General features: G+C 32.0%; 1 protein-coding gene and 1 long non-coding RNA gene across 2 annotated transcripts in view; one reads left to right on the top strand and one right to left on the bottom strand.

Annotated features, from left to right (window-relative positions):
• The first annotated feature begins 69 nt into the window (after positions 1 to 69).
• LOC130894652 (nuclear pore membrane glycoprotein 210) overlaps positions 70 to 26,012 on the top strand; it is a 34,390-nt gene continuing 8,447 nt past the window's right edge. The window contains exons 1-15 of the mRNA XM_057801592.1: positions 70 to 356; positions 1,754 to 2,025; positions 2,287 to 2,486; positions 4,541 to 4,681; positions 7,214 to 7,515; positions 7,717 to 8,004; positions 11,755 to 12,199; positions 13,667 to 14,404; positions 14,508 to 15,090; positions 18,286 to 18,498; positions 21,180 to 21,289; positions 21,341 to 21,583; positions 21,699 to 21,955; positions 22,030 to 22,275; positions 25,065 to 25,276. Coding sequence (XP_057657575.1) covers positions 193 to 356; positions 1,754 to 2,025; positions 2,287 to 2,486; positions 4,541 to 4,681; positions 7,214 to 7,515; positions 7,717 to 8,004; positions 11,755 to 12,199; positions 13,667 to 14,404; positions 14,508 to 15,090; positions 18,286 to 18,498; positions 21,180 to 21,289; positions 21,341 to 21,583; positions 21,699 to 21,955; positions 22,030 to 22,275; positions 25,065 to 25,276 — 4,414 coding nt within the window. The 5' untranslated portion in view covers positions 70 to 192. The remainder of the gene's footprint in view (positions 357 to 1,753; positions 2,026 to 2,286; positions 2,487 to 4,540; positions 4,682 to 7,213; positions 7,516 to 7,716; positions 8,005 to 11,754; positions 12,200 to 13,666; positions 14,405 to 14,507; positions 15,091 to 18,285; positions 18,499 to 21,179; positions 21,290 to 21,340; positions 21,584 to 21,698; positions 21,956 to 22,029; positions 22,276 to 25,064; positions 25,277 to 26,012) is intronic.
• Positions 15,961 to 17,126, bottom strand: LOC130894656 (uncharacterized). The gene is made up of 2 exons (XR_009059359.1): positions 16,849 to 17,126; positions 15,961 to 16,491 (listed from the first exon to the last, which is right to left on the bottom strand). It is a non-coding gene; the product is annotated as an uncharacterized LOC130894656 (long non-coding RNA).

Raw genomic sequence — 26,012 nt, 5'->3', positions numbered from 1 at the left:
TAGCAAGGCTTTTGACATAAGTGACAGCATAGAAATTCCAACCAAATAGCGTTAACATGTTTTGTGGTTATTGTTTGTGTGTACATCGCTGCAAAACGTGCAAATCGCGCACAACTTCAGTTCTAACCTCAATTATGAAATGTTTCAAACTCAGAAGGCGCGGATTTTAGTTTTAAAAGAATTTACAAAATTATGGCGCTACGAACTTTATTACTATATTTAATTGTTCCGTTAGTATTCGTGAGTATTACCGTAAAGTGTTCGAAATTAAATGTTCCGCGAGTATTACTACCCATCTTCAATGACTTTGCAACAAATTTCACTTTGGAAGCTACAGAAGGAGGTTGCTACAAATGGTAAGTGATAAGAACAAAAAAATAAAAAGCTCCATATACCTATGCTCATATACATAAGCAATCTAATGAGAGACTTCGAAAGGTAACGAAATTCATGTACAAACCTTATACTTTAATACAACGAACCTAAATGAGAATACATAGTCGACAAGTACATTCCTTTAAATTAGAAGAATTGGTAAAATATTTAAGGTATCACTGCAAAAGCTTCTTAGTGTTGATGCTTTATAGTTACAATCGTTGATGAAATAAAATTTGTCTATCTATTACTGTTATAATGTCGTAGATAGAGATATGGGTAGTAAAAAAATGAAATCCACCCGCCGAATTGAGAAATATTTTATTTTAACAAGGACTGCTGTCACTTCTTCAAGAAAATGTACAGTACAATATTGGAAATTAATTATAAGATAATTTTAAAATATATTCAAGTATACAAAGAATTTAAAATACAAATATAGACAAAATCATTGTGGGTAGCTAAAATAAAAACATAAAAAAAATTCAAGTTTGAATGGGACATGGATGTAGTAAAAATATTACACAAAACAAACAAAAAAAAGTTGAAACAAAACATTTAGAAAATTAGGAGGAAATGGAAAACAAATATACAAACCTCACTCAGAATATCCAGAAAAGGAAATATACAGAAACCTCGATAAAACAATTATAAAAACTGTGACATGCCTCAGAATTAAATATCAAAAAAGATTAGGTTTAAGAAAAAATTTACCTCAAAACTAAGCTTTAGAAGCAAACAGGATCACAACACCATATTAGGAATGAACAGAAATGCCATCAAATGGTATAAGGATTGCCTTGAAACAGCAGATATAACTGAAATAGGAATGTATGGGCTCAGTAACAAACACTCTGAAAGCTTGGGCAATAGCAAGTGTTTTTCAGGCAAAAATTTATACATTTGAAACATGTGTTTAGCTCAATTTGGAAAGGAATTATCACACAGGAAATTATCATCTTGTCTGATAACCAAACAGTCATTAGAGTGGGTTATCACTGTGTAAAACTGTTAAATGAAATGAGTCTCGCCTTCATACTCACCACGACCCTTGTTTCGTGAGTATGTTTCAAAGTGGGCCAACTGCAGTGGGTTTTTAGATTACACATCAAATCAATACTAAAAAAGAAGATAGACAGGGAAAACCCAGTTATTGGAACACAGCAAACAAGGGGACACAATAGATCCTTTGGGTTGCAGTGTACTTGACTCCCTTAATCACAACATACATACCTACAAAACAATTGGCAAGTAAAGAAGAAAATAGAAAACAAATATACATTCACCTATAGCAAACTAATACCAATTACAGTAGTCATGGATTAAATAAATCCTGCATATTTCCAAGGTTTATAAAATTATACTCTCATTTTCACAGGAGTACAACTAGATATGATATAATACAAATAACCGCCTTAGATGAAGATCCTGAATTGGAATGCTCAACTAGGGCCCTAGTGAGTACTGTAACAAAAGAAGCAGCAAGGAATATGGCTGTTGTTTTAGCCGAAGATACCAATACCAAACAAATGCTCAGATGTGATGTTATGGTAGATGCTATTCATGAACTAAGGATCACCACTACAACAAGAGAGCTTTTCATGGAAGAGGCACCAGAAGACTTTGAAGTTAATGCTTATGATGATCAGGGTAACCTTTGTTTTAATATTTATATTTCAATAACCACTAATTTACAATCTGCAGTTAGCCATTTAAATAGTTTTTATATGATTTTCAAACATCCCTAGTTTTCATTTGTTTGAATAATTCAAATGCATTGTTTCAAATAAATTACAATCATAATACTTAGTTATTAAATATGTATCATGTCCATTAGATGATTAAACTAATTAAAATAATTCACTTCACAGTATCTATACTGTTTTAATATAAAATGTAATATTTTTTCAGGTAATGAGTTTTCTTCACTAGAAGGAATAGAGTTTGATTGGAATATAGTATCTTTGGGTCCAAATAGAGAAGCTGTTTTACGATATATTGCATTTAGAGATTCTCCATATGAAACTCCTCCTGGTATAGAAGCTCTAGAGAAAGAATCAAAAAAGGGATACTCTATACTACTAGAGGGCGTAAAAAGTGGATCTGCTAAAGTAAGTATTCATTTCACAATAATTATTATTTTATATGGGAAATAAGTTCTCTCAGTCTTTACAGTTTCCATAATATATATCAGGATAAGTATTTCTATTTTTTACACAGTTCTTTTGCTTCCCCTGCATTTTGGTACATGTAGGTTTTTTGTTATAGGTTCCTTTATTAATAATAATATGTTTATAAAATTTCCTTGTATGTAAAAATTCAAACTTTGCCACTTTTGGTAAAAATTCTCTCCTTATGTTTATAAGTATGGCAAGGTAGCATTCCTATCACATTTATTTTCATAGTTAATTGATTTTAGGTTAACAGATTTTTGTTACATGAAGATTATTTTTTTATCTCTTTTTTTCTTTGTTTTTTTAGTAACTTCAAGTTTCCTTGAAATGAAATGCAAAGTGAAAACTAGAATTACTTACAAATTTGCTATAAATAATAATGCTTAGTTTATTAAACTTTGGATAAAAGCACAATTTTTCACTATTAAATTTAATAAAATTCGTTATGAAAAATATGGGTATCTTAAAACCCATAGGCTGATTTACCATAATGTCTGCATGTATTTTATCAGCTTTTTTTTCAATAAAATAAGTTGAAGTCAGCTAGATCTTAGAAATTACATCTTATTATTATTGACACTCCACTACAAAATTAACGCATATTTTTTAGAACTGAAAAATTGAATATATTTCTTCACAATAACTTTTCTATGTTTTGAGCCACTATTATTTTTGTTGACTATATCAAACCGTTTCTTGTACAATGTCGCCAAAATGGAAAATATTATTAAATTCGATAATTTATAAAATGCAATTTCATGTTTTCTGTGGTTAGTTTGCTTTCCATGTTGAGAGAAATAAGAATAGAAATGTTCATACCAAGGAATGTGCTCTGTCATAATCCTTATGAAGATAGGATTTATACAAGTGCAAGTGACAATTTGGCTTAGAGTGATACAATCAATTGTGTTTATTGCAACGGTACAATTTCAGTAGACAGAAATCACTTGTAGGCAGAATTACAGGGTTAGTCAAGATACTGTGTGAAGAAAATTAGTAGAAAGGGGACTTGATCCCTATAGCCACAATTGATTTTCTTTTAACCCAGACCATCAAACAGTAATTTCAGTTTGTGACAATACAGCCACTGTAGAATAGTAAGCTATGATGGACGAAGTGTTATGATTTTGAGACCTGAATGGAGTTTGTTGTAATTTAGGAAGATGGTCATACAGTTACTTCATACAAAATATTTTTGAATTACATATGTTAATATATGCACACTTTGTAGAATAGGAATTTCATTGGTGCATCATAATTCATGCCCACAAACATCTAGAGTGGTACAAAATGACCTGCAAGATATGGAAATTCCAATTCTAGCTTAGCCCATAAGAACTCTCACCTAAATCAAGTTAAACATATGTGGAAAAATATGGGGCATAGGATTTAAGCCCTATTATCTCCACTAAAAAACCTAACCTAGTTTTAGTAACCTAGTAACTAAGCAGTAATTAGAACAAGTATTGAATATATTCTACTTTTCTGCCAACAGGCTTATGAGCTATGGGAGATTTCAGAAACATATTCTATTTATTTTGAGTTTTGTCAGAACAGTAAGAAACTATAATTATCTCGACCCTGAAATAAAACAATTTTGCTAGTTAAGACAACAATGTGTGAAATTATAATAGTGTATAGTGTATAATTTTTCCTTAAAATTTGTAATAAAAATTCTGTTTAATTTTAGAGATACTATGCATTTCTATTAATATGTTCCAAAAATTTGAGAAAACTTAAAAATATACTCAAGCTATTTTAAAATAATCCTTTTAGCCCATTAGTGTAAATCTAAAAAAATGGAGCTAATTATTAAAATTATGAGTTCAATTAGGCGCAGTGTATTTCTTGATTTTAATAATTTGTGTCAGTAGAACCAGATTTTGCAAAAAATATAAAAAATATATTAATGTAAGTTCAGTGGTAGTAAAAGTATCAAAAAATATTCTGCTGCACTGTGTTTTGATTATCTGACACTTGTAATCTTTCAGGTCAGCGTACGATTACCTTACACTGAATATAAACATATACCAGTTTGTGAGGTACAGCTAATGGTGGTAGCAAATTTGTTGATAACACCCCCAGAAGCTTACATCATGAAAGGAGACACAATTCCTTTCAAAATATTTTTTGTAAGTATAATATGAGTAAATTATTTTTAGTGGCTTTAAACTTTTCATAGACTATTTCAAGATATTTCGATTTGACATGAGAACTCCATATAAATAGATCAGAAGGTGATGAAAACAAAATACTATAGGATATTTTTTTGTGATTGTATGATGCAGATATAGATTGGGGGCTATGGTTTACTGCAATTTTAAGGTTTATTGTGCCTCATATTAGAACTGTTCCACTGAGACCTTTCCTCATCAGGCCGTCTTGTTTGTCACTTAGTTCGGAAAAATCGGCAAATTGCAAATACTTGCAGTTTAACCCAGTATCGAATTGAAGAGGTAGAGGCTTTCTCCACCAATTTTCTAAAAATTTGTTTTTTCTAATCCATGTAGTTACATGCGAAGTCCTGCATGTAGAATCAGTAAGCACTTATCTTCTGCTTTGCCATACATTAAAAAAATTTTTTTGTCAACAAATTTAAATTTTTCTGCCACCTGGAGACTCGCCGGAATGTTAAACTTAGATAATTTCTGTTTTTCTACATAATAATACATGGTCTATTCAACTTGCTTCATTATTGCTAGGTATTATCCAAGTTCCTTTCTGTACATTCATTCTTTTAAAGTTCATACTTATAATTTTCATTTGCATATCAAAGAAAAAGATTAATAATGGAAAAAAATGTTGGCTTAAATGAGATGAATCTTGGTTGTGTACTGGGGACCCTAAGAATTTTTCACTTCAGGCATTATTTCTCCAATATGACCATACCAGCTCGCTTTGCATTGTATCTATCCTAATTCAACATCCCAGTGTTGGACTGTTGTCCACTTGATGTAGATATCTAAGGAAATTTCTGCACTCACATTTACCAATTTGAAAAATTTTTTATATTATATTTTCCATGCGAATGTCATAGTCAGCAGCCAGCTTACCAGTATAAAAATATATTTTATTATTCAAGAGTATATAATCTACATTATATTCTTTTTCGTTGCATTTTTTACAAATGGGCTTCCCAATTGTACATTTTTCCGTATACGTATTTTTTACATTTTATACAGATTTTTTTCGTCCCATATACTTATCTTGGCGAAAACCATTGTTGAGATTTAGATTTTACCGAATAATTTCTGACCATTTGGTTGGTCTGTCAGTCACATCTAGCCAAATTTGATGCTATTATATAATTGAATTGTCTCCGGTGTTAGAGTGTTATTTTCTTCAACTTATACTGAGTAGTGCATTGAACTGAGAATTATAATTTTATTTATTGATTTGGTTTTGTAAACTATCAACATACAATTATTTGAGCGATAGAGTTTGGTTGACAAAAGTGCCATGTCGTCGGTTTTTTAATTTTTCCAGTTTTGATAGCTCTTTTCTATTTGCTCTAAATGTCCCAACAATCGTAGTTTTTTTGCTAAAAATTTAGTTGCTAAAGGTAGGCGTGTAAAAAAGTTGTCCGTGGCTATATTTCTTCCACATCTTCTTCCATATGGCTCTACTATTTTCATAGTGACAAACTCTCCAAGAAGAGCGAAAGGTTCTCTACTTTTATCTTTTCCCAAATATGGAAAGCCGGTTATTATATATTTGCTATGTATATCAGATACTAACCAAAATTTTAATCTTAATTTGTCCGGCTTATTGGGCATGTATGGAATGAATCTACACCTTGCTTTTGTTGGAAAGTTGTTCGTCAATATTAATAAATGGTCCTAGCTTACAACAATTTTAACTGTAATAAACTTGTACCAATCTTCGGAAATCATGGCGAATTTATCCGTTTGTAACCGTTGGCTTCGTTGATTTATGTGGACAAATCGAATAAATCTCAGAATCTCTATACATAGTATTTGAGAAAAAAGGCGGGCGCCACTTATTATTCCATATTATATTTATATTCCTAGCACTGCGCGCATATACAATTGTAAAAAATGCTTATAACTTTGCAGTAGACAGTTCCTGTTCATATCCCAACACTATAAATGCCTCTTCCTCTGTGCTCTTTCTTATAAGTTCGATTATATTCTTATCAATTATCTCAGAAAATACCGTCCTAACTATAAAAATATGAATAAACACAACCTAACGATAAAATCGTACCACAACTACTACCACAAGTTTCGTTTGTAATGATTTTGTAGTCTTATAGATAAACTATTAAAAAAATGTATAAATCGTACTACTGGTCAAATGACCGGTCGTGGTAGGTAAGACAGACTACAGATTTTTGTCAGAAAATAAACAATAAAAAAATAAGTGAATATTGAAAAATATATCATACATATATATGAAGAAAAGTTGTAAAGCTTACGGCGAATCACTCAAGTTGAATGAAGGAACTTCCAATTGATAATTTAAAAACGGCCATTTGACCTGTCCTGGTAGGAACAGAATTAAGCACAATATTATTCCTATAACAATTCAAAACCAAATTAAAACGAATTTTAATATTTCTGGGGCCGTTTTTTGAATAACCCGTTGTTAAAATTAAAATTCATTTTACACCTCAAAATATATTTCTTTAAATTATTTTTTAGTTGAAAAATGGTCGGATGGAAGAAGTGGAATTGCCAGATTCTCAGTACTATCTTGAAGCGGAAAATCAACAAATCGCTTTTTCGACAAAAAAAACTGGAGATATAATAGGATTAAAAGAAGGTGTGACTAGGATTGTTTTAAGGGATAGAAACGTCAACAAAGACGATCCTCTGTTAAAATTGCCAGCTGCGAATCTCCATGTTGTTGAACCGGATTATTTAGTTTTGAATATTTTACCTCACAAAAATTGGGCTATACTTGTCGCTGATCATCATGATATAGTAGCAGAGTTATACACAGTGTAAGCATTGAAACCAATTAAATTTATAAAATATATAGGCATATTTATTTATAAATTAAATTAAATATCGGAATTGGGTTAAATAATTCAATGTCCTTCTCTTTATACAATTCTACTTTTGAAAAAAATTCTGTTCCCACTATTCATAAGGTTATTCAATTAGTATTCAATTCAATATGTTTAGACAAATTCAATTTTTAGGGATGATCACAAAATATTTATTGGGAATTTTGTAAAAATAGAAATGGAAGTAACTCCAGAGTTTGTGGTAGTTGAGAAGTCTTTGAATGGTAGTTGGCTTACAGGTTATGGTGTTAAACCATGTGTTGCAGTAGTCCAAGCCAGTCTAGATAGTGTGAAGAGCGAAAAAATTGGCAAAGTCTCTTTTAATAAACCAATTAACGCCAGAAATGACATTTTAATATTTCCAAGGATCAGTATCATACCTTCTGAAGTTATTTTACCTTGGGATCCTGTGACAAGACCAAAGTAAGTATTTGGATCTGTAAATTAACTTTGAACCAAAAATTCAGTTTATATATTGCATTAAAAATCATTTGGTATTAATTTTGGCGTGCTAAATACAAAAATGATTGTGGAACCAGGAAGTATTTCAAGAATAAGGTCTTTTGCATAATTTTCATCGAAGTAATAATGAAAGAAGCTCAAATACTCAGAGTTATATTTGTTATTATTTTAGAAATCATATCTAAGGAATTTCAAAAAAAGTTGCAACAACTATTTTCTCTAAAGTTGCAGTTGCAAAATTATTCCAAATATGGTCCTTCAAATTAATATATTAAAAAGGAAATAAAATATTTGCTCATATAAAAAACAATACAAATACCAGCAGTTGCATAGCAAAACCACCTCTTCCAGACCTATATGTGTTGTAGATAAGGGAGCTTACCAGGAGAAGGCTAGGTTGTTATAGCTGTCAGCCATACTGTTGTGACTGTTACCTGAATAGAACGAATAATTTTTTTTTATTTTGAAAGAGACTACTGTTCCACAATAATAAATTACAAAGTAGGAAAAATCCAGAAGATGCCATGATGTTGAATAAAAATTTATTGAAAGCTTATTGAAAAGGGAAAAAGTACATTATAAGTAATGGAATAGTTTTACATTCCACAAATGATGTTTGCATATAATTGCCATATGCCTATGGTTTAATAGCGGCTCCATATTAGCGGGATAATATACTGAACTTGATTATTATCATTTAAGCCCTCATTGCAACTACAGTTTCTGTACCGTATGCATACCAATGCATAGCATTATTAAATGAAGACATTCAGGTTGGTCAAAAATGCTGAAATTGGTGCTACAGATTGAAAAGCACCGGTGTCTGTATATTTTTATACTACCTGAATATTCACGTAAGGACCTTATTAAAAAAGCTTGGGAAGAGGTCATTCTGTACATAGAGTGAAAATATTCATCATCTCGATATAATGCCTTAGATGCTACAAATACGCCACAGTTAAAATGTAAGGATGTCTCCAGTAGCGTTTTCGTTTTCTTCTCAATTGCAAATAAACAAACATTTTTATAACTTCATCTTCGCTATTGGAGGACATGTTGCTTTCACTGTCAAAGCAGTACTAAACATTCTATTAAAATTCATACAGTTATCATAGGGAGCTTTTTTTACGTGATATCCAATCTGCATATTTGGTAGGTACAGTATAATAAACTGATACCAATAGATCAGGAGCAGCCTTAGAAAAAGTACCCGATCAAATCTTCCATCTGGTTACTTATTTCAGTTATTCATTTATTTATTACACTGTATTTCTATAATTAGCCATCTTCTTTCCCCCCAATGATTTCTGATTTCTCTTTTTTTTTTAATAATTATAAATAAACGTTGGCACAGAAAACAATGTTATTGCAGCATTCGACGTCCGTTTCACGAACGAATATATTGAGCTGTGAACGGACCTGAATGTGGAGGTATACAATTTTGTCGCTAATGCACAACACTAATGAAGTTTCGTAAAGAGAAACAAAATTTGTGGAGAAGTACGAGAATACCAAAAAATATTCTATTTTGCCATAAAAACTTAGTAAGAGAAGGTAATGCCGCAAATATTGGAAATATTATTTTGACAGTCAACATACACAATAACAAAGAAAACTGGAACAAAATAAGTAAAAGAATGATATGACAAGGGTAAAATTTTTGTAGTATGGTTAATACAAATTTCATTCCAATATCCATGAGGTAGATTATTAGATCTATTTATCTTTAAAATTATTGAATTTGTTAATGTCAAATTATATTTGATAAAGACCAAAATTGGTTAGAAATCTCAAGTTTATTATCTATGAAAAAAAGCAATTTCAAAAGGTTCATCAAATCCTGAAAAAACATAAAAAATAGTATAATAATTAAAAACGAAAGGAATGTCTATCTGCTCTAATATCTATGAGCTCTTTTATGTCTTTCTTAATTATTTTATTATTTAGTTGAAATCCTTCATGTTTGCTTCAGGTATCCATGAGTTGCTTCCATATGTAGTGACCTAGGATGTTTTTAATCCTGTAATTTATATTTACTTTTTGTTAACAAATCGTAGTTATTTTATTTATGGATTTTTCTGTTCTTTTCGTGAAATCTAGTTTTTTGTTTCCATCACTATTTATTTTTACCTCAAGTTATTTGAAATACATTATATGTTCGATAATCTTACCTTGTATGTTTGAGTTTATGTTTGTGTTTTTCCTTTTCAGATATTTCTTCACCTTTATTTTGTATTTATTATCACCCCATTTCCCCTACCTGTTTCGTTATTGGTCATTATTACCCAGGCATGACCAAAAGCTCATTCTTTCATTAATACTTTTGGTAGCTTTTTCATTTTCATTTAGTTCTTGTCGGTCTGGTTAACTAACATGAATTATGTTATCTGTAAATAGGTTGAAAAGGCTGGAACTTATTGATCATTATTCAAGTCTTTTTTTTATTCACTATTTATAGCTGGGATAAGCTATTTAATTACTCCTCTTCCAAAAGAAGCTATTTTCTTATCAACTGTTGAAAGTTTTCTCCAAGTATATGTATACGAGGATATATTAAAAAATTCTTAGCCTACTATAGAACCAAACAAAATTACAATATCAAATATTTTATTATTCAACATATTCTCCTCTTAATTGGATACATTTATTACAGCGAACCTGCGACGTCTCTAGACCTTTCAAAAAAAATGTTTCTTCTTGCTCTGCAAACCAGACCTCCACAGCTTTTATTGCCTCCTCGTTGGAAGAAAATTTACGACCTCTTAAACTTTTTTCAGTTGAGGAAAGAGATGATAGTTGGACGGAGCCAAATCTGCTGAATAAGGAGGGTATTCCAGTAATTCAAACTCTAAATCACGAATTTTTTGCATGGCAACATGGTATATGTGTGCAGGGGCGTTGTCCTGCAAAAATAAAACACCTTTGGATAGCTTTTCTCTTTAATTTTTTTCCGTAGAGTGGTCAGTAATGTCGCATAGTAATCTTCAGTTATTGTTCTACCCTTATCCCAAAATCAATCATGATTACTCAATGGCAATCCCAAGAAACTGAAGCAAGAACTTTTCCAGCAGATTTTTGGACACGAGTGTCGCCATTCTATCGATTGTTGCTTTGCTTCTGGATCGTAGAAATGTACCCAAGAAGTCTCATCCATAGTAACAATTCGGTTTAAGAAATCTACATCGTTTTCAAATCTAGCACAGATCGAACGCGATGCTTCTACCCTTGCACGCTTTTGGTCAAAGTTCAAACATGTGGGGATCCATTTTGCAGCAATTTTTCTCCATATCCAAATTGACGTGAACTATATGATGAACGCGTTCGTATGAAATATTCAGTGCTTCAGATATCCGCTTTAGCTCAATTCGACGGTCTGATAAAATCATGTCATGAACTGCATCGATATTTTCGGGGACTGGCACAGAAATTGGTCTTCCCAATCGGTCATCATCTTCAATGGAAAATTTACACTTCTAATAAGTTATTGTTCGATGCTATGGTAACGCTATATTTTGTTTATGCATGGAACTGGTCTAGGCTAACTAGATACCAATACATCCTCGTACTTTTACCTAAATATAATCAAATTGATGCTGTATGTAAGATTGGTTCTATTTATATTTTCAGCCTTTTCCTTAGAATTTTCTTATGTGAAGATATAGGACTAACTACGCATATGTGGCTCTTAAACAATTTTTCTTTTTTATTTAGGTATGAAATATCACTAACGGCGAAAGGAGGTGACGGTAAATTCATGTGGATTAGTACAGATAACTCCCTAGGTATGGTTAGCCAATCTGGACACGTAAGAACCCAGTCAAATGGATTTTTTGAAGTAGCAGCCGTAATGTTACGTAACCATCACAACAGAGCAAACGCTAAATTTCTCATTTTACCTCCATCACGTTTAGAAATCGTTGAGTTCGTTATGGAAGCCGAAATCGGTTCTCCTGTATATCTACATATAGCATTGTACGCCGAACAGGAAAAAGATGGTCGAATTATTCATCTGCCTTTTAGTAGATGTCAAGAATTGCCTTTTCAAATAAAAATGTCCGATGCAAAGTTTAGGGCTAACAAGACTGCGACATTGCCGACTGTGGGAATTTCTTGCGGCAACATTGCGATGACTGCCTTAGAAATTGGTACCAGTAAGGTAAAAATATTTTTCTTCAGTATGAATTTTCAATCAACTAAGTACAATCACATAACAATTTGAAGAATTTTAATTTCAAAACTATCGTTATAAGTGACGGGCATTCTAGGTGGTACATTTATTATTCTAATAATCAAATTTTATTTAGAAAATACTGAAAAACGATGCATTAATTACATAAGAAGATAGTGTTAACTCTGGAGTAGTCGTGCAAGGTCTATTTGACCCTGTCCGACTAGTTCTATTTGTTTCTGTTTTCTGTAGAGTAGTCAGTAATGTCGAATAGTAATCTCGTTATTGTTCTACCCTTATCCCAAAAATCAATCGTGATTACTCCATGGCAATCCCAAAGAACTGAAGCAAGAACTTTTCCAGCAGATTTTTGAACATGAAACTTCTTAGGTCTTGGAGAACCAGAATGTCGCCCCATTCCATCGATTGTTGTTTTGTTTCTGGATCGTAGAAATATACCCAAGTATCATCCATAGTAACAATTCGGCTTAAGAAGTCTACATCGTTTTCAAATCGAGCACAGATCGAACGCGATGCTTCAACCCTAGCACGCTTTTGGTCAAAATTCAAACATGTGGGGATCCATTTTGCAGCAATTTTTCTCTTCTCTTCAATGGAAAATGTACCTCTTTTGAATCTTGCAGTCCAATTTTTCACGGTCTCATACGAAGGACATTGGTCACCAAGGGTATTAAGCATATCTTCTTAAATCTGCTTACCTCTTAACCTTTTTAAATACAGGTACTTGAGGATGGCTTGATACTCCAATTTTTCGATTTTCATAATTTCGGTGGACATCTTTTTTCTTTTAATTTATTACGTAACTCTGGTTTACTTTTCTGACGTCAAACTTTACACTGGCACTTCTAATAAGTTTTTGTTCATTGCTGTGGTAACGCAATATTTTGTTTATGCATGGAACTGGTCTAGACTAACTAGATATCAATACATCCTCATCTATCCTTACAACGCTCCATTCGAACCTTTCATTGTTTGAAACAGTGCGGGAATTCCCTTTAAATTAGACTTTACAATTTTATAAAATAAAATTTTGGCTCCACAATTTTTAGTATTTCATTAGGTTTCTTTCCGAAATTGTACTATGAGGAGTTTTTGAGATTTAGCCGAAAGATCTAGGATACTCTCTTTAGTAATATCCTTCAATTTTTCCCAAGCTTGTCATATCCCACTCCCTAATATCCTGAATACTATTAGTTTTATCCATGAATATTTGACACGCTTTGTTCAGGAATCTATGTTGAACAATCAGATATTCTTGAGAAATTAGAAACTCTTAAAATGCTTAAAATCTTCATTAAAACATAACTACAAGAAATATTAATATGGTTTTTTCAATATTGAAATTTTTACTTTTAATGCAAAATACTTAATTTTTATTATTATTCAAATTTTATACTCCTACAAAATACCTGAAGCTTTTCTATATGATTTTAGGTTACCATAACATACTACCAAGATGGAAAAGCGTTAGAAGATTCAGTCACTTTGAGTGCCTTTAAAGCCTTAACTCTCGTAGAACCATGTAATGAAGTTGTACTGGCCGTTGGTACCAGTATTAACTTAGTATATGCTGGAGGTCCTCGACCAATGATCGGTCGTGCTGCAGATTTTCAACGTATCGTCGTCAGTGAAGATGAAACAATAGCTGTAGCCATTGATGTTACCGATAGATATAAACCTCCAAGAGAAGATACTACCGTGGTGGAGGTATTATGTCGAAAAATTGGAGAAACTGATGTAAAATTGATGATAAGCAATACACCGACAGCTTCAAACTGCAAATCGCAAACACATAGTGTAAGAACGAGAATAAATTGTGCTAAACCGAGGAAAATAGTTCTGCAACCCGAATTAAAAATAGCCGATAGCAACGCGTGCCCCATGGATTTGGGCTCTGGTAACGTCGTAGTACAAAGTACAAGAAATATTGACATCGACGTTTCTGTTTTCGACGAGTCCGGACTAAAATTTTTGAACATTAGTAGTTTAAACTTAGGTTGGACAGTTGAACCTTATAATAGTGCTGATGTACAAGTTAATAATGGAGCGATTCCAAAAAATTTGACTTTTGGTGATATACCAATTTCTTTTAGATGGTATCAAGCTCTAGAACCGAGTCTTGATAGAGGACAGGTAGTTGTTAATGTTACTGCTATTGGATACAAAAAAGAGGTGAGTAACTTACTGTTTGTAGGTGGTAGCATATTTTTGATCACATGAATCAATATTAATTACTAAGTACACGATAAATTTTTCGTTTTCTCTTGTCAAACAGGTACTTAAACCATACAAAATAACTGCAGAATCTCCTGCATTTATCACCGATGAGGACCACGGGGTAGTGGTACCCCCGATTTTCTTCTCCCTGTCTCTTTATTTAGTTGAAGACGCCGTCATCTCTCCGAATATATTAACTGTATTCAACCACCCCGGAAATAAAATCACCGTACCCGTGAAACAAGGTTCCGGTTTCTTTGAACTAGCCGTAAGCGCCGATGACGTGGCTGTCGTTAAATATTTGGAATCATCGAAAGAGATAGAAATAACGCCTCTTAAATCAGGCGAAATGACAGTTCAAGTTATAGATTTATGTTTAGTATCGCGACCTGCTCATCTGATAGTAAATGTCGTATCTGTTGGTATTATAAGAGTGGAGATGGTCGACAAAGTGGAAATCGCTAAATGTATATCAGTCATTGTTAGATTATATGATGAAAATGATAATCTAATGAATATACCCGATCCGAATATGATTGATCTGAGGCCTGAATTTAGGGATAATATTGCTAATATCTATTTGGCGGAAGAAAATCCATTAGAACCATGGGGCTTCGGAGAAGTTCACTATGTTATTACAGGTAAAATAATTTCCATTTTTCATTATATTTTGTAAGTAAATTGAAAGAAATTCCAAAATTAGCACAATATTTGAATTTTCAATCTTAGTCCAGGAGCTGTTTAAACAAGAAGTCTCCTTATACCGTATATGTATTGGTTTTAATGAAAATTGATAGCTCAAAACTATTGGAATACAAAACTCAAGTTTTCACATGCATTTGCAAAGTAGAAAAATATTTTAAAAAATTGATTACTAACAAAATGGTTTAATGTTTCTCTAGAGTTTGCTTGAAGTGTAAATAATAGAAAGTTTTCATTTTCCTTCAGAAAACTATTTTTTTTACCTAAAGAGTCAGGAAAACCTTTTGAAGTGTGTAATCAGGGAGAAAATTTCTCGATCATACGGGACATGTTTTTTCCTTTATTCCTTTATCCTCTTTAAAAATATCTTGGTTTGTGTCTTAAAAAATATGTTTGCATCTTTGAAAGTATGCTATCTTATTTTTCTCTTCTTTTTCTTATTTAACCGGCCCTACGGTCTTTTGAGAACCAGGGCCTTCTCAACTAGCGATTGCCAATTCTTTCTGTCCATGATGTCAACATCATCCGCATAGGCGAGGTCCTGTGTGAGATTATTGCAAATAGTTCCTCTGGGATTCGTTCGGATGCTCCTTGCTGCACCTTTCAGTGAGAAATTAATGTTGATGACATTATTGATGTGTACTGAACTCACTGGTTACATTACCACTACACCAACACTCACAAATACACTGCTTAAAGTGCGTTTCGATAAGCAAGTTATTGTCGTCAGACAATTCAGAATTATTAGTAGCATTTTTTTATAAAAAAATCTAATCTGATATATTTATCCAAATATCAGTCACCAAAAGTTCTCATAAATAATATTTATTAATAACAATAATAAACAACTTCTTAAGCTAATTGTTACAAAAGACCATCCTATATCAATACATGGCACCAGAGATATAATTTTTTTAAATATTTCTCAGAATAAACTACCAGTATAGAAAAGATATTTAGTAATATCGGTATTTAACAAAAGAACTACATTAAATATATAACTTCAAATAGATGAAATTGACTGAAAAAAAGAAAACTGTAACAAAAATTATCTAAACCTAGACTATGCTCTACAACTCCACAATCTAGTTTGATATTTGTTTTGCTGTTTTTCATTATATTCCTCGGTTCTTTCGGGGTAATTTCGGTGAGTACCTGCCGAATTACTGCACATCATCCGTTTCTGTACTTTGGTCGATTTTCACTAACTTTTTTTTAATAGACCCCAGGGAATGAAGTCTAAAATTGTTAGGTTTAAAAGTCACGGTGACTCTTCGATCAGTTTGAATGGAATGTCCGTTCCTCACAACTTTGGCATAATGAACTGAATACTCATCGAACTGAAAATAGTAGATTTAGTCGTTCATTAGCTGGTAATAATAAATTACATTTTATTATGAAATGTTGAATAGAAACGAATGTGTGAAGACATTGCTCAATTTTTAACGAACGTAGCTTAGTCAGTAAACATAAAATTTCTGTTATTTAAATATTACCCTTGAACCCACAAATTTTTTTTTAAATTCGCTATGTAAGGTGTGTAGAAATTTCACTTTAAGAGATCTAATCTTGTTTATTATTATATCAGTATAATAATGTAAAAAAAGGTGTTAACTTGTGTTTGCCCTTCTTAACTTTAATATGTTTTGATATCTCGCTAGTTTCGTTAAATACCTATATTACTTTGTTCACCATACCACAGTTAATCCTAGGACCATCTGAATGTCTTGCAATATCCAAAAGACGAATCGTCTGATGCTTCTGTCAGTGTCTCCTAAAAGACGTAATAATTCAATCTTTTTTCTCATACTTAAACTGTCATTCATGATCTACGATAAAATAACAACTGTACTTAAATAATCTTATCGATACTATATGTATGAATTTACAATGTCAGTAAAATCTACCGTAACTGTCAAACATAATTTCCATGGCAACTAATATTTAAAAAGAAAAATTAGGTCTTATTATTTACTTGGTTGTGTGCAATTGTTTTTTTTTTCTTTAAATATTACTATTACACTCATTGACATTAGGAAACGTCACATTTTTCGTAACCTTCATATATCAGTTATGAAAAGTAGTTTAGTAAAAACTGTACATAACTGTTTAAGTTTCAAAGAATAATTCACTAATTACTGTAAAAACTGATAATAATTTCATTATTTAAACTGACAATTGATTTATTATTTTAATTAAATAGTATTTTAAGATTTATAAACATTGCAAACAACATTATTAAAGACACAGTTATTTAAATTTTCTTACGTTAATTTCATTTGAAGCTGAGCTATCTACATGTATGTCAGGGGCCTGACTCAGAATTTTTCTGAAATTCTTCTCTTATTTTCTAATGAACTCTCAACTTAGCCTTAGGCTACACTGTTGGATTTCCACCCTCTGTGTTGCTTTATTTTCTCTTTATGTTCTCTCCTGCGTCTAGTAGTAATTTTCAAATTGTATTTACGCCCACGAGTTGAATGCCAAATTTTCCATCATAATATCGCACAAAAATCTGTCGTGTAGCAGTAGGTCTAATATTTCTAGACTTTTTGAGGAGATCGACAAGATGGACACCAGCAATATTTCCAAGAGTGGCCTTAAATTTGAGAATAACGTATGTTCTACTTCATGAAATTGTAATTTAAAAAAAAGTGCCTTCATCAAATACGTCTTCTTCTCGTAGGAGGGTTAGTTCAGGCTTCCTGCAGGCAATCCCTATTATCATTGCGACCTAAGGTACAGATTTATTTAATAAAACATTTTAAACATATCGTAAATTGAGTCGTACTTTTGCAAATAGAAATATTTCATCTACAGCCTCTTTTATAAATCTTTCTACATTCTCCTTCGTCAAAATCTCCTAACTAGGCTCTTTACGAGGCACCTCTAGGAAGCACTAATAGTCATCCGACGGAATACCCACTACTAGTTTGCATCAAGAACTCCATATTTACAACTAAACTAATGAGATGTTTACGAATTTGGTCTTTATCTTAGAATATGATAATTAGGGAATCTGATTATCCACATTTTGCTTGATATTCAAATTGATTTATTTGAAATATCAAATAATGTTAGTTATAATATTTATAATGAAAACTCAAAAGTTTATATTAGTTGATTTTAAATAGGTGTGGAATTGGGAGATACAAAACTCGTATTTTCGGTAACTGGTAGTGAAGAAGAAGTACACAGCGCGCCGTTGGATTTGCAAGTTTTCGAACCTTTGAAATTATCTCCGAAAAATGGTTCTCTCATCATCAACTCTAAAATGCAGATCTTTTCTAAAGGCGGACCAACACCCGACGTTAACATCGTTTTTCATACAGAATCAAAAATAATAAGTAAGTAATATTATTATTGAAAAAATCCTCAAATACCACAAACAAGTTCATTTAACACCCACAATATATAGTTAATCAACCAAAAACACACAGTGTGCAATAAGTATTAAACTTTTCAAAACGCCATTTTGACAGTTTTTCGAGAAAAAACTAGTTATTCTGGCTACGAATATTGAATTATATTTTCCTTTTATAGAGGTGCAGAAAATATTTTTTGCGTATCATCAGGACAAGATGTTATGCCTGGTATGTCGGACGACTCGTTTCCCCTACCGACTAAAAACCTACTCCTTTCTCTTTGACCTTTGTTTCCCCCGTGAAACTGCCGTTAGGTGTTACTTCGCGAAGGGAGGATGTAGTAATAATACTCTTTCTTCAGCTCCTTGAAGTCCACAGCTTCTTCTTCGACTGCCTGCTTTGTTAGCTGCTCTATCCCTTCCTAAACAGCGAAGAGCTCTCTTCTCGGGCTGTCTCCGATGAGAACGTGGTACTCACCAAGGTCTCTGGATGATACTTCTGTTTACACAGTTTCCCAAGTACTGCGGGATGACTCGAAATGGGGGCATGCAAAAAATACATGCTCTGCATCTTCGTTTGCACCGGCGGACACTCGGGAGATATGTCATGCTTAAATCGATACAGGTATGTCCGGAAACATCTATGCCCTGATATCATCTGCGTCAAGTAATAATTGACTTGTTCATGATAACGATTCATCCAGGTGTCTATTTGTAGAATAAGACCGTGATTCCATCGGCTATTTTCCGACAAATTCCACTGTTTTTGCCATCGTTGCAGGCTGTTTTTTCGTTCTTCATTCGTGAGTTCTGTTGAGTTAATTCCGTAGAACCATTTCACCTGTAGAGGGCACTTGAGCCACCGCGCAGGAAGCGCTTGCCACCTTCGATATACTGGCATTACCTTAATCTGTGATTCCTGTGTTTTTAATGCATGAGCCCATATCGTAATGCAATAAGTGATTACACTATAGTTGATAGTAGTTTCCTGTTTTTCCGCTTTGGACCTCCTATGATATGTATTAACGGTGCTAAGACTGCTCTTTTTGCTTCAATTCAGTCGTTCAATAAAGGTAATAACGAATAATATGCTTTAATAGTAAATCTTTATTAGAATTATTCTTGTAACTATTTTCTGTTATCTTGCATTGTCTGATAAAGTATCTACCACTATGATAATGTTTCATATCGATCTTTGTTTAAATTCACTTTTACCATATTACCATTAATTGCATCCCAATTTGTTATCCCAAAAAGGTGTAGCAGCTCTTTTGGAATTTAAAAAAAAAAATTGCTTTTAAAATGTGCTCCAATTTACTATGAATGTTATAGATTAATATTGGAAATTTATTCTTGGTCCCCTAAGTTACTCTGCTTCAAAGAAAAAATATTAATTTTGCTGGGATATTCTTGCAATATGCTGCTGAGGTCGAAAAAACGAATTAAATGTATCGATATACAATTAATTGATCCAGCCGAAGTAGTTTTGTCGCCAGGTGTTCAAAATATTCTGTTAAATACTGTTAATATTATACTCTATTTGGAAAGAGCGTAGAGTAATAAATCCTCATCATAAATGCAAAACCCTGAAATTTTTAATACGGTACTTTACGTCCAAAATTTGGAATATTTAAATATGCCAATGTCAAATAAGTAATTGGACAGAGATATATTTTTCCCATAATTGACCGTACTAAAATGTAAGCGGTTACCTACATAATCCAAATGGCCATCCCTTTCTTTCCAAAATTGAAGGATATCTTAATTTCTCTCTCTATTTTAATATTTTCACAACAACCTCTGAATCTCCCTAAAAGTAAGAAGACCCATACCATCATAGCCGTTGCAATGGGTTTTTCGTAATTAATAAAATATTATTACTGCTTTTTAATATATAAAGTTATTTTTATTTAACTATTTAAAGAATACGAATATATACATGTATTGGAGTATAGTTTTCAAAGGTCGACATATTGAATATTCACTAAAGTTTTGTTAACGTTTCTGTGACAAACACTGCGCTAGAAATGCAGTTATGTATTGGGAATTTTCTTTTATAGGACTTTTTCTTAAATTGAAACTTGTCAATTACCATTTAAGTATACCTCATATTTTAATATTTTATTGCCCCCTTGCAAAATGTACCTAATTATCATTTTTCCCAGAAAACATTTTACAAATCGTTTTCAAATTAAACTGTCTGGTATAGGTATATACTATAAATATTTACCTGTAAACATCATTCCTTTTTTAAAATACCCAAAAGGTATGTTGGATTTATTTGCTAAGGTTTAATAAAAGAAAATAATAAATTGTTTTTAAATGTGACTACGGCTATGGTGGCCAGTAGAGGGATTGATTTATTACTCTACACTCTTTTGGAATGGAGTATAGAAAATTTATACTCACTTCTATTTTTTTGTCAAATTTATTAAGAAAAAGTGACGAATATGGGGTAACAATCAACCCTATTTTTGCTTGTTCTTGTACTATAAATACAGAAGATTACTATAGTTCAATTTATTTATACTTTTTTTTTTCAAGGTATTCTTTCTTCTTATTCATTATATCTACGATTTTCTGAGAATAAATTTGAAAATAATCTGCCTAGCTCCTTTATTTATTTCTGTCACTGTATATCATAATTCTATCAATTTATTACAGAGGTAACCGAGAAAGGAGTTATAATTGGTAAATCACTAGGAGTTGCGAGAATATATGGAAGATCCATTGGTGTGCATCCATTTAGTGGGCAGAGTATTATTTACGCAGAAGTAAGTAATTTTTGTACATAAATTGAAAAAGTATATCAACTATTTTTTAAGGACTATGTGGAAATACAAGTAGTTAAACTCACTGGAATTAAAGTTGTGGCACCCTTGACGAGATTTAAAGTAGGCGCAATAGTGCCGTTTTGGGCTTGGGGCGTACCAAATATTTCACCAATGGTCTTGGGAGCTTTCGACGATCCACCGATAATATTCAAGTGGAATGTAGATGATAAATTATTGGTCGATCTTAGTGGCGTGTTTCATCCTGTTGGTGTTTTTAAGAAAAAATTAGACAGGGTACGTAACTAATAGTTTTCTATAATAGTATCTTTATTTTATTTTAAAATATGGACTGTTTCTGATTTAACGAAGTGTATCTGTTTTTGCAAATCATGAACTATTGAAAATGTAGGTTGGAGCTAAAGTGACGGGTCTTCAAGTAGGAAAAACGAAATTATTCGTTAATGCCACTGTACCAGGAGCTACTTGCAACATTATGAATTTGGAAACTATTACGTTATCTAGTTGGATAGAAATCGAAATTATACCGGAATTTCTATTGACAAAGCCTAAAAATTTGCCGGCAAATCCGCTGCTTATAGCTCCATTTTCACAACTTCAACTAGAAACTAATATGGAAGGAAGTACTACCACCAAAATAACATATCTGTAAGTAATGTTATTATTTATACCTATTTTCATATTATGTACCAAACATTAAACATAAATTTCATACTTTTCAGATTACCCGGTGAACATACAATATCAACTGACGTTTTAGCAAATCCATTTGCTACCGGTGATGTAATTGTATCGATTAGTCCGACAGGTCTTCTACAATCTTACGGAGTTCTTGGCCAAACGTTGTTAATAGTCACTGCAATGGACGAATTAGGTCTTAAACAACGACTAACAATGGTAGTAGAAGTGAGAGCCATCCAGTACATGAATTTGATAGTTACTGCAAATTGGCATATTCATTCTGATAGGTGCGTTAAATTTTCATTTTATTTTATCGACAAATCACAACGTCTTATTTAGACTATTTTTATGTGGGCTATCTCCTCGAAAATGTTCTCATTATTTCCAAATAATACTCAAGTTTTCCTTGAATTCGCGCATAACAACAAAAAGTTGAAACCACATGCAGGAGAAAGCTAACGGGATACATAATAACTCAACACCAGTTGAACTAAATAATTAGCAAAAAAAAGATATTACGACATAGCAAAATTGATACATCTATTTAAAAGAAAGAGAAAAAAAGCCAGTCAGGCAATTCTGTTATGTAGGTAGCATAGCAAGTACAAAAGGAAGTAGTGAAAATGACATTCAATGAAGAATAGGCCTGGCACAAAACACTTTTCAATCACTGTATAAAATATGATCTTCAACAAGTATTTCAAGAACAACGAAACTAAGAGTGTTTCAGACCAATGTAAAATCCGTTTTGCTATATGGGGCCAAAACTTTGAAATATTATAGAAAGATATTACATAAAATTTAATCGCTCATAATCAGATGCCTACGAGTTATATGCAACATTTTTTGGTAAAACAGGATAGGTAATGGACACCTTTGGAACCTAAGTGAAGAAGAAAAATTGGAGATGGATAAATCATACATACGGAAACCAGCAACGAACATAACCAGACAAGCATTAAATTATAATACAACAGGCAAAAGAAAAAGAGGCAGTTGTGATTTCAAATGCCCACTTTTGATCACAATATATCAATATTATCATAGAAGGTTTTCAACAAATATAAGTCAACAAGAGAGCAACTCCAATCAGTTTACTTTTATTGAGATAGACCACCAAATGTGTTAGATAGTTCACACTTTTTTCTTTCAATGTGGTACTTTGGAAAAATAATCATTTGGCGTTGTCTACTATTAGAAAAAGGTACCCACTTTTCATATAAAGGTTCAATTTCGCTTAGTTTTGATTCACTTTCCTTCCACTGATACCGCCATAGTGAAATGTTTTTTATTCAAAATATACTAAAGATCCGAACTAATAACTTTCGAAATTGACACGACATTTTCAACTGTAGTAGCATTACGAGCGCATATACCAACCTCTTCATTTCCACTAGAACCAATAGGGGATGGTATCCATTGATAGATATCATTGACAACATTTTTCCGCTATGCTTATATGACTTTTCAAATATTCTTTCGAAAAACGAATCTAGGAATGGTGGGAGTAGAGAATACAATTATTTGTATATCCAGCTCCTTTAAATCACTCCGTGAAACTGCTAAAGATAAGATCTTTTGCTCAATAGATGACTACAAATTATGAAACGGTCTTTTCCCCCCTTTTTTACGATACAATGAAAAACTTCTAAACGCATTTTCGTGAGATGATCACCAAAAGATAGATTAACTCAAGGGAGAGGGTTTAGGTACATAGTTCGTTGTTTGTAGTTGAAATTTGATGAAAATTATTGGAAGTATCGGAACTTGTCAAACTTCTTGCGAGTATTCATCGAAAACGAATAATCTCTCTAAGATGTAACAGAATACATGGTGGGATGTAGACTTCTATAGACTTTCAAAAGAGTCCAATATGTTGTGAATCAATACTTTAAAGACATATAATTCAAAAACTATTGAACGGATTTTCAAACAGTTTTCACTAAAAGAAGGAAGGTTTACATATATAGTTTTCAGTTGCTTGATATCAGTTAATGACACTTTCAGTGCTTTGAAACATGTCCACATCTTCACTTTGGAACCACCTGCCTCGATCATACTAATAGCCTTATCAGTGAGTTCAGTTCATAGTTCAGAAAAATATAAAAAGTTTTGGACTCAGTTACTACTGATTGAAAAAATTTGATTCATTTGAAAAAAATACTAATTTTTATTTTATCCTTTAATAGTATTTGTTCTGTTTAAATTGTATTAAAAAAATCATATTCAAGTTATCTACTTAACTACTCCCTCCCCGCTACAAGTTCCCGTCAAGGATTTGAAATAAAAAAATATGGTCACTTTAGTTATATCTGTCTTGTATCAAGATGATATTTTCTTTTAAAAATGAAAACTTGAAATACGGCAGTTATATACAATTTTATACACAGTTTAAAATAGATATCAAAATGTACAAATTATTTATTATTGTATACAAAAAATCGCTATTGGAAATACTAATCGGGGGCTCGAGCATTTTTTAAAAGAAAATATTTGAACTATTCCTTCCAAATTATAAAACGATACAGTATAGAAAAGGCAAAATATAGGTGAAAATAGTTAATATTTTTCAACATATATACAATATTTATCAACTTCTCTAACTTTTATGGAGAAGATCATAGTGTTCTAAACGCACAGTTTGTTATATCTATTTAGAAAATCTGACATCAAACAAATTGAACTACATATAGAAATAAATATTGATTGCTAAGACGTGGGCCCAATATACATGAAGCAACTGAAAATAAACTAAACTCAAAAGAGACTGAAGTCACCAACTGGTTACCATCTTACCCTCGTATAAGAGAAGTTCTATTTGAAGGACTATCTTTGACCTTAAGTTTCAGTTCATATGTTGAACATTCTAACAATCTACTTGAAAATGAATAAGATTGATAGATACTTTTTCATTTTATTTCAACATTCAATCTCAATTTAGAATACCTTATTTTAAAGTTTTCAAAAATATTTTGGATATAACATAGTGTAACTAACTATATTGAAGACGTATGACACATACGACTTAGCTATAATTGTATATAAGCAGCTATGTACACGTCATATTATGTTGCAGTCAATTGCGAACAGTTCCATTGGGTACCGAATTCATGATCAGGGCTACTTTTCATGATAATGTCGGTAATAAATTCCATGCGGGTCCGAAAGAATTGAAAATCAGGACTAGTCGTTGCGATTTGCTGAAAATCGTAGAAAGTAAAGAAGACGCTTCTGTTATTGTTTACACGAAACACTCTGGATCTACTATGGTAAAAGGTTGGGCTGAAGGTAAGTTCAAAATGTTCGAACTGATATTTCTAAAAACGTTCAATTCGTACCATATTATTTAAAACATAAATTTTACGGTTTAATTTTCATTTTCTTATTCCAAATTTTTAAATATGCGAAATAATTAAATTGCATTAACCTGAATATCCATTCGGAACTTACTATTTAAAAATGCATGACCTCTTGAGCGAACTTTTTAGACCCCTAAATCTTGAATCAATTATCCTAATGGCCTTCCCAACATTAAGCGTTTGAGCATATAAATTTTTTTTAAATTTCATATTATTTTGGATTCAAGAGCTCCTCTGATTAACTATAAATATAATAATATATAATAATAAGACAACATCATGTAAATATATGGTCCAAAGATACGATCACTTAGCATGGAATATCAGATATTCAATTTTTGTAGTACAGTAGAGTCTCAATTATCCAACCTAAACTGGGCGGACCAAGGTTGGATAAGTGAAAAGGTCAGATAACACGGAAAATTATAAAACGACGTTGAAAATTATTTATTTCTATTTAAACTTTGAAAACTTTTCAAATAAATAGCTGAATTAAACAAACTAAAACATCTAACTGAAAAGTAATAACATAGATTTTACAATATATAGATACTGTAGATACTCACATACTGTACAATTTCGTGAACCATGAAACCAAACTTAGGTTTTGGTTCATTATATTCTTTTGTTTGCCTGCTGTTTGTCGTTTTCATGCCGCGAAATTT

The sequence above is a fragment of the Diorhabda carinulata genome, chromosome 5, assembly GCF_026250575.1.
Source record: "Diorhabda carinulata isolate Delta chromosome 5, icDioCari1.1, whole genome shotgun sequence".
Taxonomy (NCBI): Eukaryota; Metazoa; Arthropoda; class Insecta; order Coleoptera; family Chrysomelidae; genus Diorhabda; species Diorhabda carinulata.
Note: the sequence above shows the minus strand (reverse complement) of the source record. Positions and strands in the feature narration are given on the sequence as shown.